Source organism: Polychytrium aggregatum, assembly GCF_025602895.1.
Source record: "Polychytrium aggregatum strain JEL109 chromosome Unknown BJ171scaffold_9, whole genome shotgun sequence".
NCBI lineage: Eukaryota > Fungi > Chytridiomycota > Chytridiomycetes > Polychytriales > Polychytrium > Polychytrium aggregatum.
This window is the reverse complement of record NW_026516211.1, coordinates 151,413-168,261: the sequence shown is the minus strand read 5'-3', so window position 1 is coordinate 168,261 and position 16,849 is coordinate 151,413. Positions and strand designations below refer to the sequence as shown.

Sequence of the window (16,849 nt, the reverse complement as noted above, 5' to 3'; positions counted from 1 at the left end):
TGAGCTGCTGATACAACTTCAATTGGGTGGCTGCATTGTTCCACTGGGATGATGTCATCGGCTGGCAGCGGTTCGTGCTGGATCACAGCTGTAACCACCTTGATCGTCACCTGGCGATCATATGTGCACACTAAAATACTATCCGGCTACACCCTCGTCCAAGTGACTTTGCCTCTGTGATTGGGGCGGCCTCGGTCGTTCGAGGTCGTCCTCCCTTCATCTCGCCCCTGACCTTGAGCCACCCCTACCGTTTCCCCCTGCCCCATCATCGGAATATATCTATCGCCGCAAGGAGTCTCTGGCACACCTGCTCGTCCGCTCTCTACCGAGCCCCTCGTCCTATCATCTAGGTACCTTGCTCCCCGTTGCACCATTCCGATCGCTCTCGCACTCCTTCCCACGCGATTCTCAGCCAGCTGATACGCGTAATCGATACTGTCTTTTACACTGGCCCTCGTTCCAAGTCCTCATTCGCGTCCACCCGCCCACGCGCGTCGACTTTTCTGGCCGAAGCCGCTGCTGAGTTTCAGTATCCATGTCGTCCGGCGCTGCCCTGGGGAGCCGGGACAATCTCCACCGGTCCAACCCGAACCTCTTTCACGAAGGCGGCGACTCGAAACGCAAACCGGCTGCCGCCGTTAACGTTGCCGAGAAGAAACGCGCTTCGCTCGATGCCCGACACCGCTATCTGCTGGAAAAGTTCAGCACCTACATTGACGAGAAGGCAGCCACGCTCGAGAACTCACTGCTGATCGGCAACAAGATCGATGTCATCAACGACTTTTTCGCCGAAGGCGGCTCCAAGAAGGTGCTATTCTTTTGGCAGGCCCCGTCCAAGGTAAAAAAAATACTACCGCCGGCCAATGTGGCTCATTCATTGGCGTCGTGTGCATTTATTCGCCAATGATACTTCGTGCATGCGCGTCCTGATGGGCCTCCAAAGTTTGTCGGACTCATGGCCTCCGTTTTGATCGCTGTTTGCTTCAGGAGGAGCTCGCTGCACAGAAGGGTGCTGCAGGCGCCCAAAAGTCCAACGTGCTCGTCGTCAGCAACGGCTCGCGAGAGGCAATCAGCGGCCAAGGATGTTTCTTTATCCGACCGTCGACCAAGGCCGTCACCGCTCAGAACATCTTTACCGAGGTGAGCTTCGGCTTGATCAACGCCAACATTTTGCCGTCCCTAACGGTCATGGTCAAGCACGTGGTGATGCCTGCCCTCAAGGCCCAGGTACGCTTTGATGCGATTGCACGGGAAGGGCGTATACAGGGGTGCCATGGCTGGTCAAGCAAGGAGAAGGAATCTTGCAGGGGATCGGGAACGGCGCTTTGACATATACGAGTCGGTCCGGCGTTGATCGGCCATGCCTGATTCGCGCTTGACAACAAATACCGTCTCTCTGCTGTGATTGCCATATCTCAACTTCTGTAGGACAATTGGGGAGCCCTGAGCCGACAAAAGAGCGAGTCTGTTCGAGCCTTCCTCGAGGTTCTCGAGAAGTTTGTTGAGGATCTCGACGTAGCGATGGTCAACCTGCATGACTCGGTGCAGCTGCATCCATGCACCATCGATCTTGATGCTTACAAGAAGCCCAGCGATTACCCCAACGCAGTGCATGCTCCGGAGGTCATCGATGCCCTCGAAGGTAGGTGCATAGGATGGAGGCTCGGTGCGGTAAACAGACACTTTCTGTACATTCTCCCTCGGCGTGCTGGCGTGATTTCCGCACATCACCGATAAACGGATGGCTATTAGCTGCGCTCTCCATGCAACATACTGCGCATGCTGCCGACTTATGATTATATATCCACTTCCCAGGGCTTGTCACGGAGTGGTGCAAGCAAATCGAGCAGGTCCTGGCCGAGTCGGAGCAAATGCGTAAGGAAGCCGACGATATCGGACCAAACGCCGAGCTTGCACACTGGAAGGCGCGAATGGTCAAATTCAACAGCATCACCGACCAACTCAAGAGCCCCATTTGCAAGAAGGTCATTGGAATTCTCAATGCCGTCAAGAGCCGAACACTACTTAGGACTTGGAAAGACCTTGATAACCGAGTCACAGATGCTGCTAACGAATCAAAGGTAGGTGTCGGGCTCGCTGGAGAGCTACGAGCGAGCCGCACACGATCGTGCTGCACTTGGTTCGGCGGCCGTGTTCAAAGCGCTCATTGCCGAACAATGCTGTATCGGAACCCAGGATAACGTCAAGTACCTCTACACGCTGGAGCGCTTTTGCGATCCACTCTATCAAAGCGATCCGGTCGGTATGGTGCCGGCGATACCGGGTCTCATTAACGCCATAAAGATGATCTACAGGCAAGTATGGCAAAGATGCTTTGGCCAGGAGAGAAGCCCGTAGCGGACTTGTTTCGAATGCATGCCTATTACCGGTCACAACTGGGCTTACGTGCTGGTTCCGGATGTCCAAGAGAGCCAACGAAGCCAGTCGAAATCCCTGCCGCAGTGTGTGCTGGACGGTTGATTCACACGGGCCGTCGTCGCTAAAACGGTTTCTGGCACCCTCATCAGCATTTCGCGATACTATAACACCTCTGAGCGCATGACATCGCTGTTTGTCAAAATCACCAACCAGATGATCACCAGCTGCAAAGAGTATATTTACAAAGTAAGTTGGCCTGAAAATACATTGCCGAGCCGTGTCGTGCCATGCGAACTCAAGGCAGTGCCTTGGCAATTGATTGGATGACTCACTCCAGCGCTTTGGTGTCGCCAGGACGGTGGATCCAAGCTCTGGGATCAGGATCGACAAGAGCTCGTCAAGAAGTTGACTCGATGCGTAAAGCTGAACGAAGCCTACCAGCGATTCTTCCACGAAACCAAGGTGTGTTTGTGATTCTTGCATGCAGGCCCGATGGCTGAGATGATGCATGCCCACCTCGACGGCGTGCAGCTATTTTCCTCGACGAGAGCCTGCTGTCGCCACAACTGCCACTGCTCAATTGCATTTTACTCGAGCCAACTAAACAGATATCGATATGTTTGCAATCCACAGAAAAAACTCCAAGAGACTCCTCAGGAGAAGCAGTTTGACTTTTCAGAGATGTATATCTTTGGAAAGTTTGATGCTTTCTGCAAGCGAATCCAGAAGGTCATCGACATGTTCAGCGTCATCGAAAAGTTCTCGTTATTGGAGAAGCTCGGAATCGAGGGCATGGACTTGACGATCAAGAGGTTTTCCAACATCATGATGCAGATGCAGCGCAAACCATACGATATTCTCGACCACAGAAAGATGGTGAGCAGATCGAGGAACGCGAGATACTTGGCGGGATGGTTATGCCGCATACCTGAGACCGTCGTGTTGTGAAAACGGATGGGTCCGAGGCTTGGTCTTGCGATAATGTCTCGGTTTGCCTAACTATATTTTGAAACTTGGATACGTCCAGGAATATGACTCTGATTACGTCAGCTTCAAGAAGCAGATCAGCGATCTCGAGGCCAGCATACAAGAGTTCATCGATCGATCGTTCGAGCATATCACTTCGACCGAGCAATCGCTCTCCCTGCTGCGCAAGTTCAGCCAGATCAAGGATATGCAGCTTGATCTCGAGTCCAAGTACCACCAAGTCTTTGTTCATTACACTCGGCGTGATCTCGAAGGCGTCCGGAAGATCTACCAAAAGTACAAGGATAGCCCGCCAATTCCCCGAAACACACCTCCCGTCAGCGGAGCGATCGCCTGGGCCCGCCAACTCTATCGGCGCATCGAAACGCCCATGAAGCACTTCAAGGAAAGCACCAGCGTTCTGGAGAGCTCCGAGGCCAAGAAGCACATCCGCAACTACAACAAGCTTGCACGTGCCCTGATCGAATTCGAGGTGCTCTGGCACAAATCTTGGTTCAGCATCGTCGATCAGGCCAAAACGGGGCTTCAGGCTACATTGCTCGTCGTCGATCCAGACAACAACCTCTTTGTCAACTTTGATCCCCAGATCATCCAGCTGATCAAAGAAACCAAGTACATGCAGCGACTCGGGTTGGAAGTCCCTGACAGTGTCCGCAACATATGCCTGAAGGAAATGTACTACAAGAGCCTCTACGGCGGACTGGTGCAGGCTCTGCAGAACAAGAAGCGAATACTCGAGAGGGTCTCGAATATTCTGAGGCGGGCCATGGGTCCGCACATTGACGAGCTTGATCACACCCTCCAGCCCGGACTCACGGCATTGACTTGGTGAGCACTTTCTCCTCAACGGGACGCTCAATGTGGCCGAAACTGTAGCTGCGGCAGTAGCTGTGGCTGTGGCTGATTGCTTTGTCCAAGCGGCGAACCGATTTGCCCGAGCTGATTCCAAATATACTGCCACAGGACTTCGCTGAACTTGGATGCCTACTTGGGCGCAAACAATAACCAGCTGTTTAGGATGGATGAACTCGTCGACAAGTTGCTGGATATTACCTCCTGCCGGATCAACCACGGGGTCCACAAGATTGCTGAGCTATCGCTCTGCGAGCTTCCATCTGATCACGAACAGTGGACTGTAGATATTTTCCTGGAGAAAACAGAGAGCCGATGCGCTTCGGTGATGCAAACCATCAACAATCGCAGCAACCTGATTGAAAGCGCGACGCGGGATTTGATCATGGAGCTGTCCAAAGGCGTGCCCACTCCAATCAATCCTGAGCTCAAGCTTGCATACGAAAGCGTCTACTACCACTTCAACTACCAAAACTTTGAGGCCCTAGTCCAATGCATCAAGGGCTCACTCGACGCCCTGAGGTTCCGACTCGGCAACTACACCAGTGCCCAGTATAACAAGGCGTCGAGTCAGAAGCCCTTCTTCAAGTCCGAGCTCGTCCTACTAATTCCGAGCGTTGTGCTCCAACCAAAGCTGGAGGACATCCAGACGGCACTCAACAAAGCTGCCGGGATGATCGTGGAGGTCTCAAAGAAAGTGACATTCAATTGGCGCGTGTTTCTGAGCGGTCCGGACGACCAGGTCACTGGACATGTTCCGGAGGACACGGCGCAGGTCGCCAACAACAAAGACGTGCTCAAAGTCATCATGACGATTTCGTCGACGGTCAATTCGATGAAGAAGGACGTTGAGTCGCACCGTGAGCAGTTTAGCAAGTTTGACTTTCTGTGGAAGGACGACAAGACCGAGACCATCCAGGCTTTCCTGGCCAAAAACCCAACGATCGGCGACTTTGAGATGGAGATCAACAAATACGAGTCGATCGAGCGAGAAATCACCGAGATACCGTCGACGACGCAGATTGGGCTTTTGCTTATCTCGTCCGAACCACTGAAGCTGGCTCTTATCTCCGAGACCAAGGAGTGGAAGCAGCAGTACGGCTTTAACCTCAACCAAAAGGTCAAGCGAGACATGGAGGAGCTGATTGAGTATATGGAAAACAAGACCATCCGGCTCAGCCGCAAGATCTCCGACATTGACGATTTGCGTATGGCCGTTCAGACTCTGAGCGAGATTCGCGAGGCCGAGGTGGATATTGATATGAAGGTCGCTCCCATCGAGGAGGCGTACCTACTCCTGAACAAACACAGCATCGCCGTGACCAAGGAAGAGACCGAAATGGCAGACTCGCTGCGATACAGCTGGAAGAAGCTCAAGCAGCTGGTGATTGATGTTCAAGCCCATCTCAGCAAAATCCAGCCCATCTTCAAAGCCGACTTGATCAGCGCCGTGCAAAAGTTCGGATCGGATGTGAAGGACTTTACAGCCGAGTACAACGAGAATGGCCCCATGGTCAGCAACATCCCGCCAAAGACGGCCAGCGAGCGGCTAAATGTCTTCCAGCGCGCCTTTGATGAGCTCAATCGAAAGTGGGAGACCTACACCGGCGGCGAGGAGCTTTTCAACCTGCCTGTGACGCCCTTTCCGACCCTTGCCAAGATCAAGAAGGAGCTCAAGCTGCTGCAGAACCTCTACAGCCTGTACAACGACGTGCTCGAGAAGCGTGCGCAGTACAACGAGACCCTCTGGTCTGATCTGAACCTCGACAAGATCAATACCGACATGAACGATTTCCAGAACAAGATCAAGAAGCTTCCCAAAGCCATCAAAGACTGGGACGCCTTCCTAGAGCTCAAAAAGATTGTCGATACGCTGACGGCGACGGTGCCACTGCTGGAGATGATGACCAACAAGGGCATGCAGAAGCGACACTGGGACGCCATCATGTCCATCACCAAGACCGAGTTTAACCTCGACCCAGATATGTTCTATCTCAAGAACTTGTTGGATGCGCCTCTCACGGAGAAAAAGGAGGACATTGAGGATATCTGCACAGGTGCTGTCAAGGAGGCAGACATCGAGATCAAACTCAAGCTCGTCGTTGCTGAGTGGGAGGACAAGACCTTTGTGCTGGCTGGGTTCAAGAACCGCGGAAACTTGATCCTCAAGCCCTCGTCCACCAGCGAGATTATCTCGCAGATGGAGGACAGCTTGATGACCTTGGCGTCCCTGATGAGCAACCGGTACAACGCACCGTTCAAGGCCGAGATCCAGACTTGGGTGCACAATCTCAGCACTGCGTCTGAAGTCATTGAGAACTGGCTGGCGGTGCAGAATCTGTGGATCTATCTTGAGGCTGTGTTTGTTGGCGGCGACATCGCCAAGCAGATGCCCAAGGAGGCCAAGCGTTTCAGCAACATCGACAAGTCGTGGTGCAAGATCATGGGTCTGGCCAACGAACACCCAAACGTCATCCAGTGCTGTGTTCTTGACGAAACCATTGCCAACCTGCTTCCTCACCTGACTGAGCAGCTGGAGCTCTGCCAAAAGTCCCTCAGTGGATATCTGGAATCGAAGCGCGCCATTTTCCCCCGATTCTACTTTGTGTCTGATCCTGCTCTGCTTGAAATTCTGGGACAAGCCAGCGACTCCCACACGATCCAAGCCCATCTGAAGAGTGTCTTTGACAACATAGCTTCGGTGCAGTTCCATGAAAAGGAGTATGACAAGATCCTTGCAATCGAGTCGTCCGAAGGCGAACATGTGACGCTCAGCAAGCCTATGCTCGCGGTCGGAAATGTCGAGGTGTGGCTGGGAACGCTGCTCAAGTGCATGCAAATCACAGTCAACGATGTTATCCGCGAAGCCGCAAGCCGTGTCAACGACGTGCCGATGCAAAAGTTTCTCGACGAGTATCCCGCGCAGATTGGCTTGTTGTGTCTGCAGATCCAGTGGACCCAGATGTGCGAGGATGCGCTGACCAACTCGAAAACCGACAAGAAGGCGATGGCAAACGCCAACCAGCGCATCACCGAGATCCTCAATGCCCTCATCGACGTCACCACCAAGGACTTGACCAAGATGGACCGCACCAAGTACGAAACCTTCATCACCATCCAGGTGCACCATCGCGATGTCTTTGAAAAGCTCTACAAGGCCCACATCAAATCGCCCGAGGATTTCGAGTGGCTCAAGCAGGCGCGCTTCTACTGGCACGAAACAAAGGACTGCTGCATAGTGTCGATTACCAATTTTGACTTTCGCTATCAGTGCGAGTACCTCGGGTGCACAGACAGACTTGTCATTACGCCGCTTACGGATCGAGTGTACATCACCCTTGCCCAGGCCATCGGTATGTCCCTGGGCGGATCGCCCGCCGGGCCCGCCGGAACGGGCAAGACCGAGTCGGTGAAGGACCTTGGCAAGAACTTGGCCAAGTGGGTTGTCGTCTTCAACTGCTCGGACCAGATGGACTACCGAGGTCTCGGCCGCATCTACAAGGGGCTGGCACAGAGCGGAAGTTGGGGCTGCTTTGATGAGTTCAACCGGATCGAGCTGCCTGTGCTTTCGGTGGCCGCCCAGCAAATCGGATGCGTATTATCAGCGAGGAAGGAGAGAAAAACCACCTTCATCTTCACCGACGGAGATACGGTCGAGCTGAATCCGGAAGTCGGTATGTTCATCACGATGAATCCTGGCTATGCAGGACGTGTCGAGCTTCCCGAAAACCTCAAGGTTCATTTCCGATACGTGGCGATGATGGTGCCGGATCGGCAAATCATCATCCGTGTGAAGCTTGCTGGCTGCGGTTTCCTAAACAACATCATCTTGGCCAAGAAGTTCTTTGTCCTGTACGGTCTCTGCGAACAGCAGCTTTCGCGACAGGTCCACTACGACTTTGGCCTGCGCAACATCCTTTCCGTGCTCCGAACTTGCGGTGCTGTCAAGCGAGGCAGCCCCGAAGATAGCGAGAACCTGATTATCATGCGCGTGTTGCGAGACATGAATCTCTCCAAGTTGGTCGATGAGGACGAGGCCGTGTTTCTGTCGCTGATCAACGACCTGTTCCCGGGGCTCATCGCCAAGAAGAGTAGCTACCCCACCGTCGAGGCTGCAATCGACCAACAACTCATGGACGCCAACCTGATCAGCCACCCACCATGGACGCTCAAAGTGATTCAGCTGTACGAAACGGCCCGGGTACGACACGGAATCATGGTCCTTGGTCCGACGGGGACAGGAAAGACCAAGTGCATCAACGCACTGCTCAAGGCGCAGACGGCGTGTGGGGATCCTCACAAGGAGCTTCGGATGAATCCAAAGGCCATCACCGATTACCAGATGTTTGGCAAACTCGATGTCGCCACCAACGACTGGACAGATGGAATCTTCTCCTCGCTGTGGCGAAAGACGCTCAAGAAGCGCGGCGAGACTGTGTGGATTGTGCTCGATGGCCCTGTCGATGCTGTCTGGATCGAGAACCTCAACAGTGTGCTGGACGACAACAAGTGTCTTACTCTTGCCAACGGCGACCGCATTCCCATGTCCTCGGCATGCAAGCTGACCTTCGAGGTCCACAGTTTGCGCAACGCATCCCCGGCGACAGTCAGCCGCTGCGGAATGATCTATATTGGCGTCATCGCGCTGTCCTGGGACATTGTGCTGCAATCCTGGTTCAAATCGCGCTCTGCGAGCGAAATAGCCGTGCTCGAGCCTCTCTTCACGTCCAGCTTTGGACTGGCAAGCAACTTCTTGTTCCTTGAGCTGCATCCTAAGATGTACATCCAGAAGGTAACCTACGTGGTAAATGCGACAACGCTACTGACAGGCTTGATTCCCAAGATCGACCCCAAGGTCGACCCCAACAAGACCGTTTCGGGGGAGCATCTGGAGCGCCTGTACATCTTTTCGCTTATCTGGGCGATCGGTGCCCTCCTTGAGCTGGATGAGCGAAAGAAGCTGCAGAGCTTTTTGCTTGAAAAATGCTCACATCTGAAGTATCCCGAGCTCGACCCAAACACCCAGGACACCTTCTATGAATACTTTGTCGACGAGAGCGGCAAGTGGGTACACTGGAGAGAGCGCGTTCCGGAGTGGAACTATCCGAAAGATTCAACCCCCGAGTTTTCGAGCGTGATCATTCCGACTGTTGACAACGTCCGTGTCGAGTTCCTCATGGAAACGGTAACAAAGCAGCAGAAAGCAGTGCTGCTGATCGGCGAGCCCGGCACAGCCAAGACTGTGACGGTGCGAAAGTTCCTGGCCAAGCTCAATCCAGAGACTCACCTCTACAAGAACTTGTCGTTTTCGTCCGCCACGACGCCCATGATCTTCCAGCGGACGGTCGAAAGTTACCTGGACAAACGCATGGGCTCAACCTATGGCCCGCCGGCTGGCAAGAAAATGATTCTCTTTATCGATGATATCAACATGCCTGAGATCAACGAGTGGGGTGACCAGGTTACGGGCGAGCTCCTGCGCCAGCTGATGGAGTATCAGGGATTTTATTCCCTCGACAGACCAGGTATGCGCTGTGCACGAACTTGTGTGGTGCACCAGGCAGGTTGCTGTGCATAGACACTCGGACCAAGCGACTGATCCGTCGCATCGGATTGCCACGACTGACACTTACCATGCCAACAGGCGACTGGACATCGATTGTCGATCTCAACTTCCTCGGGGCTATGATGCATCCTGGTGGCGGCCGAAACGACATTCCAAGTCGTCTGAAGCGGCAGTTCGTCGTCGTTAATTGCACGATTCCCTCCGATGTCTCTGTGGACAAGATCTTTGGAACCATGCTCGAAGGCCACTTTTCAGAGTCACGCAAGTTCCCAGAAGACGTGACTGAGTTCGTCAAGCGATTCCCGTCGCTGACCCGGCGACTCTGGCAGATGACCAAGGTCAAGATGCTTCCAACACCGGCAAAGTTCCACTATATCTTCAACCTGAGAGATCTGTCTCGCATCGTCGAGGGCATGCTGATTGCCACGGCCGAGGTCATTGTCAACTCCAAGGCGCTGCTGAATCTCTGGGAGCACGAGTGCTCGCGCGTCATTCCGGACCGCTTCATCACGGGCGAGGACATTGATTGGTTTGCCAAAACCATGGTCAACATCGTGCAGAAGGAGTTTGGCGACGATATGGCCAGTGCAGTGTCGACAAAGAGCTACTTTGTTGACTTTTTACGCGAGCCGCCAGAGGTCGACGACCCGGAGGTGGAGATTGATCCGGAGGCATGCAAGGTGTACGAGAGGATTCCCTCCTTCGAGGGGCTCAAGGACAGATTGAACGAGTTCATGAAGCAGTACAACGAAAACATCCGTGGATCCAAGATGGACCTTGTGCTCTTTGAAGATGCCATGAAACACATTGCCCGCATCTCGAGAATCATCCGGACCCCCAGAGGCAATGGTCTCCTTGTCGGTGTCGGAGGCTCCGGCAAACAGTCCCTCACCAAGCTCGCGGCTTTTATTGCCAAAAGCCAGGTCTTCCAGATTGCCATCTCCAAGAGCTACGGTACATCCAACCTCATGGAGGATCTCAAGGTTATGTACAAGGTTGCCGGTGCGCAGGGGCGATCGCTGACCTTTATCTTCACCGACAACGAAGTAAAAGAGGAGATCTTCCTTGGATACATCAACAACATCCTGACTTCGGGAGAAATCACCAACCTATTTCCAAAGGACGAAATCATTGGCATTTCCTCCGATTTGCGTCCAGCCCTCAAGAAACAGCGGCCCAACGTTCCCGATACCATCGAGAATCTGTGGCAGTTCTTCATCGACCGTGTCAAGGCCAACCTGCATGTGGTGCTCTGCTTCTCGCCCGTTGGAGACAAGTTCCGAAACCGGTCGCTCAAGTTCCCTGGTCTGGTCTCGGGATGCACCATGGATTGGTTCACAAGGTGGCCTAACGAGGCTTTGCGCGCAGTCGCCGAGAAGTTCACCGGCGAGATGGACATTGTCGGATCGGATCAAATCAAGAAGGAGATTGTATATCACATTGCCCACGTTCACGACGTTGTCACTGAAGCTTGCGACAACTACTTTTCGCAGTTCCGTCGCCGCACCCATGTCACACCAAAATCGTATCTATCGTTCCTCAATTCATACAAGTCTCTCTACAAAGTCAAGCGCGAAGAGGTCGGTATCTTGTCCGATCGCATGAACATGGGTCTTGCCAAGCTATTGGAGGCTTCCAAGTCCGTTGCAACCCTTCAAGAACAGCTTGTGGTGAAGGAGAAAGAGCTGGCGATTGCCTCAAAGGCCGCCGATGCCGTCCTGGTGGAAGTTACAGCCAGTACCGCCGCCGCCGAGAAGGTCAAGGATGCCGTGTTCAAGGTGAAAACCAAATCCGAGGCCATCGCCAACGCAATCAAAGCCGACAAGACCTATGCAGAGTCCCAGCTCGAGGCGGCCAAGCCGGCGCTCGAAGAAGCCACAAATGCCCTCAATTCCATCCAGCCGGCACACATTGCCACGGTTCGAAAGCTGGCCAAACCTCCGCATCTCATCATGCGTATCATGGACGGCGTGCTGCTCCTGCAAAAGAGACGCATTGATCTCACGACCCAAGACCCGGAGCGGCCGTGCCCCAAGCCATCCTGGAGCGATGCTCTCAAGCTCATGAGTCAGTCTGACTTTTTGGCGTCGCTGATGAACTTTGCCAAGGATGAGATCAACGAAGAGACCGTCGAGCTGCTCGATGTGCTTTTGGAGATGCCCGACTTCAATCTCGAAGGCGCCAAGAAGGTGTCGGCCGATGTTGCCGGTCTTGCTTCGTGGGTGCGTGCGATGAGCGTCTACTACTCCGTCAACAAGAAAGTCATTCCGCTCAAGGCCAATCTGATCATTCAAGAGCACAAGCTAGAGATTGCCATGACCGATCTGAACAAGGCACAGCAAGCCCTCGACGAAAAGCAAGCCGAGCTTGACGTCTTCAACGAAAAGTACAACAACGCCATTGCCAGCAAGCAGGCCCTCCAGGCGGACGCCGACAGCTGCAAGCGCAAGATGAACGCGGCCACAGCTCTGATCTCTGGTCTGAAGGGCGAGAAGGATCGGTGGACGATCCAAAGTCGCGAATTTGCTGAGCGTATTGGCAAGCTTGTCGGCGATGTGATTCTAGCCACGGCGTTTCTTTCGTACAGCGGGCCGTTCAATCAGGCCTTCAGAAGCGGTTTGCTCTCGGATTGGACAAAGGAGCTGGTGCGACGCAAGATTCCGCACACCGAGAATTTGAACATCATTGGACTGCTCGTGGACAACACCACGATCGGAGAATGGAACATCCAGGGTCTCCCTACCGACGAACTGTCGATCCAGAATGGTATCATCGTGACCCGAGGCACTCGGTATCCGCTGCTGATCGATCCACAGAACCAGGCCAAGACCTGGATCAAGGCGCGTGAGGAGGCCAACAAGCTCCAGGTCACCAACCTGAGCCACAAGTACTTCCGTCAGCATGTCGAGGATTCTGTGAGCCAAGGCAAGCCGCTGTTGATTGAAGATGTTGAGGAAGCCATGGATCCCACGCTCGACAACATCCTCGAGAAGAATTTGATCCGCGCCGGTCGATCATACAAGGTGGTGTTTGGTGATCGTGAGATTGACTACACCGAAGGGTTCTCGCTCTTCATCACCACCAAGCTTCCCAACCCCAATTACAACCCGGAAATCTATGCAAAGTGCTCCATTATCGACTTTACTGTCACTCACAAAGGTCTTGAGGAGCAGCTCCTCGGCCGTGTCATCATGCGCGAGAAGCAAGAGCTGGAGACGGAGCGAGCCAAGCTCCTTGAAGATGTCAATACCAACAAGAAGAAGATGAAGCAGCTCGAAGACAACCTGCTCCACCGCCTGACGTCGACCCAGGGGTCGCTCGTGGATGACGAGTCGCTGATTGAGGTGCTCGCCGTGACCAAGACCACGGCAGAGGAGGTCAACGAAAAGCTTATGATTGCAGCCGAGACCCAGAAGAAAATCGGTATTGCCCGTGAAGAGTATCGCCCCGTTGCAAGCCGCGGCAGTATCATATACTTTTTGATTGCTGAAATGAGCATGGTCAATGTCATGTACCAGACATCGCTCAAGCAGTTCCTGCAGCTCTTTGACGAAAGCATGGAAAAGAGCCAACCTTCTCCGATCCCGAGTAAACGCATCCAGAACATTATCGAGTACTGCACATTCCGGGCTTTCTCGTACGTCGTCCGTGGTCTGTATGAAGTCCACAAGACCCTCTTTGTGCTGTTGCTGGCCATCAAAATCGACATCTCCATGAATCGACTGATGCACGAGGAATTTCGGTGCCTGATCAAGGGAGGCGCCGCCTTGGATATCAACACGGTGGTCAAGAAGCCGTTCAACTGGATCCCGGATATGACCTGGCTCAACCTCGTGGCATTGAGCAAGATGCCTGGCTTTAGCGATCTTCTCAACCAGGTTGGCAAAAACGAAAAGGCGTGGAAGTCGTGGTATGAGCGAGACGCACCGGAGAACGAAATGCTGCCAAGCGGCTACCAAAACTCGCTGGACACCTTCAAGCGGCTGCTGTTGGTGCGCTCTTGGTGCCTGGATCGCTCGATCATGATGGCAAAGCAGTACATTGCCAGTTCCATGACCACACGCTTTGCAGAGTCGCAGATTCTGGATCTCGACGCACTGCTTGAAGAGTCGGACAATCGCACGCCGATGATTTGCCTGCTTTCGCAGGGCTCCGATCCATCCGCAGATATTGAGAATCTGTCCAAGAAACACAAAATCGATATGAAGGCGATTTCGATGGGACAGGGCCAAGAGGTGCATGCACGAAAGCTGCTCTCGGTATTCATGACCAACGGCGGATGGGCACTGCTGCAAAACTGCCACTTGGGCCTGCCGTTTATGGAGGAGCTGCTGGGCATGATTCTGGAAACTGAGTACATCCACGAGAAGTTCCGGCTGTGGATCACTGTCGACGTGAGCCCCAAGTTCCCGATCACATTCCTGCAAATGTCAATCAAGTTCACCAACGAACCGCCACAGGGCATCAAAGCCGGACTCAAGCGCACTTATGCCTGGTTCACGCAGGATATGCTCGACATGAGCGCTCGTCCGCAATACAAGCCGCTCCTCTACGGACTTGCATTCTTGCACTCGGTCGTTCAGGAACGGCGCAAGTTTGGTCCTCTGGGCTGGAACATTCCGTACGAGTTCAACCAGTCAGATCTTGCTGCAAGTGTGCAGTTCGTGCAGAACCACGTCGATGAACTGGCTCCCAAGGCAAACATCTCGTGGCAGACAGCACGATACATGTTTTGCGAGGTGCACTACGGCGGGCGAGTTACAGACGATTTTGATCGGTGAGTTATAATCAAGCTCGTGCTGGGAAATCGATTGAGAATCGGACTGTATCCGACAGTATCACTCAGCGCTGATGCTTCCGGTCCCCAAATGCCACCATTTTGTGTGCGTAGGCGCCTACTGGCGACATACGGCAAGGTGTGGTTCGGAGACCACATGTTTGCAGACTCGTTCAACTTCTACAAAGGCTACACGATCCCGCATCTCAAGTCGGTCGAAGAGTACCGCCAGTCGATCGAGTCACTTCCCTTAATCGATACACCCGATGTATTTGGACTGCATCCGAATGCCGACATTTCGAGTCAGACAAAGGAATCACAGAAGATGCTTGGTAAGACGGACGAGTCGGCTCACAGCAAGAGACGTTGTTGGTTTCAGAAACAGGGGGCGTCAACCGTCGTAATGCTTCCGACGATTGGACTCGGCGCAGAGGGTGAATTGCACTTTTGCCCGAGTACTCTTACTTCAGTGCTAACAACGTCTTGATCTGCAGATACCATCATGTCGATCCAGCCCAAGGATAGCAATACTGGCTCAGGCGAGACTCGCGAAGATGCCGTCAAGCGTATGGCCAACGACTTGCTCAGCAAGCTGCCCGAGGACTTTGACAAGAACCGAGTCAAATCCTGCATCCAGAAGCAGGGTGGACCCAAGCCCCTCAACATCTTTGTAGGGCAGGAGGTCGACCGCATGCAGGTCGTGATATCTATTGTGCGCTCGACCCTGAGCGATCTGAAACTGGCCATAGACGGCACCATCATCTACAGCGCCCAGTTGCAGAACGCTCTCGATGCGCTCTATGACGCCCGAGTGCCCGAGACATGGGTCAAGGTCTCGTGGCAGTCGTCGACCCTTGGACTGTGGTACACCGAGCTGCTGAACCGCATTGCACAGTTCCAGACATGGCTCTATGACGGTCGACCGCTCGTGTTCTGGCTCAGCGGTTTCTTCAACCCGCAAGGCTTCCTGACGGCAATCCGGCAGGAAATTACGCGTGCTCACCAGGGATGGGCACTGGATAGTGTCAAGGTATGTGAGGCGAACACTGACCGGATGTGTGGTGCGGGATCGAGTGTATTGTGACGAAAAAGCTCGGCACCAAGATGCACAGCAGTATTCAGAGTTGACGGAGGGCACGTCAGAGTTGGAGACGGTCATGGCGCCAGACTCAAGACTGACACACACGCCGCTATCACGCCTATTCCAACTTTGTCGTCCAGCTTGCCAACGAAGTAATGAAGCAAATGAAGGAAGACATCACAGCTCCACCGGGAGAAGGTGTCTATATCCACGGTCTGTTTATCGAAGGCGCCGGATGGGACCGCAAGAACATTCGCCTCACCGAGTCGCAGCCCAAGGTCATCTACCAGATGATGCCTGTCGTCCATGTCAGCGCAACCAACTCGACCGACGACGGCGATCCGCGCCTGTACCGCTGTCCAGTCTATCGAAGACCTCGCCGCACGGATCTGAACTACATCTTCGATATCGAGCTCAAGACCCAACAGAACCCGGACTACTGGATCCTGCGAGGTGTCGCCTTGTTGTAAGTAGCTTGCTGTTCATGTGATTCTGGCTGGTCTGTTATGGCGCAGTGTTTTGACTGAGGATGGGTCTGGCTGACTCTACATCCCAACTTGCAGGTGCGCCACAAGTTAGCGGGTCAACAACGACTTTGCTGGCAACTCGTCCGCGCCAAATGAGGCATCGAACCGAAGACCAAAGATTGTGTCCACACGCAAGCCAAGATTGGACAGGCTCATTTGTCCTGCTCATAACACGGCGAGAGCGCATCTATCCCGAATATCGCTGTTGTCCGATAAATGTGACTGAGTCGCTCAAACCACTGGGTACATTGCACCTGCAACATGGTTTCGTTGGAAGAGCTGTATTGAGGTGTATGGAATAGCGGCAACGTTGCTCATTCTGCTGCGGCACAATCCGTTCTTGAGCATATCTACAGACCACGGGGCGGCGTTGGGCGAGAGCGGGGGCGTACCATCTAGCCCCGTCCTCGAACCTTGGGCGCACTCTAGCTGGGAAATGGAGTGGGAACGGTGGAAATGGAAACGAAAGAAGCACATGCGAGGAGAGCAAGTGGTAAAAAAAAAAAAAAGCAAGCGAGCAAGCAAGAGGGAAGCACTTGGCCAAAAACAACGAGATTGCAAAGAGGAGAAGCGGAGACAGCGGGGTGGGGGCTTTGAAGCAGGTAGTTCTCTGACAGCAGTGTCAAATCTAGGTCACCAACAGCCAGGGCTGCACCGACCGCCCAATAGAAGGGAAGGCG

The 16,849-nt window shown here is 53.7% G+C and overlaps 1 protein-coding gene across 1 annotated transcript; it reads left to right on the top strand.

Moving 5' to 3' along the window:
* Positions 1 to 535: 535 nt before the first annotated feature.
* Positions 536 to 16,499, top strand: BJ171DRAFT_456683 (dynein heavy chain and region D6 of dynein motor-domain-containing protein; the record flags this gene model as incomplete). The annotated part of the gene is made up of 15 exons (XM_053108324.1): positions 536 to 838; positions 1,006 to 1,227; positions 1,429 to 1,642; positions 1,816 to 2,081; positions 2,197 to 2,354; positions 2,529 to 2,625; positions 2,734 to 2,841; positions 3,013 to 3,255; positions 3,407 to 4,194; positions 4,330 to 9,743; positions 9,863 to 14,561; positions 14,676 to 14,893; positions 15,056 to 15,591; positions 15,783 to 16,108; positions 16,206 to 16,499. The coding sequence occupies 15 exons, from the start codon at positions 536 to 538 to the stop codon at positions 16,219 to 16,221; spliced, it is 13,608 nt and encodes a 4,535-aa protein (XP_052968920.1). The 3' UTR covers positions 16,222 to 16,499.
* Positions 16,500 to 16,849: the final 350 nt, after the last annotated feature.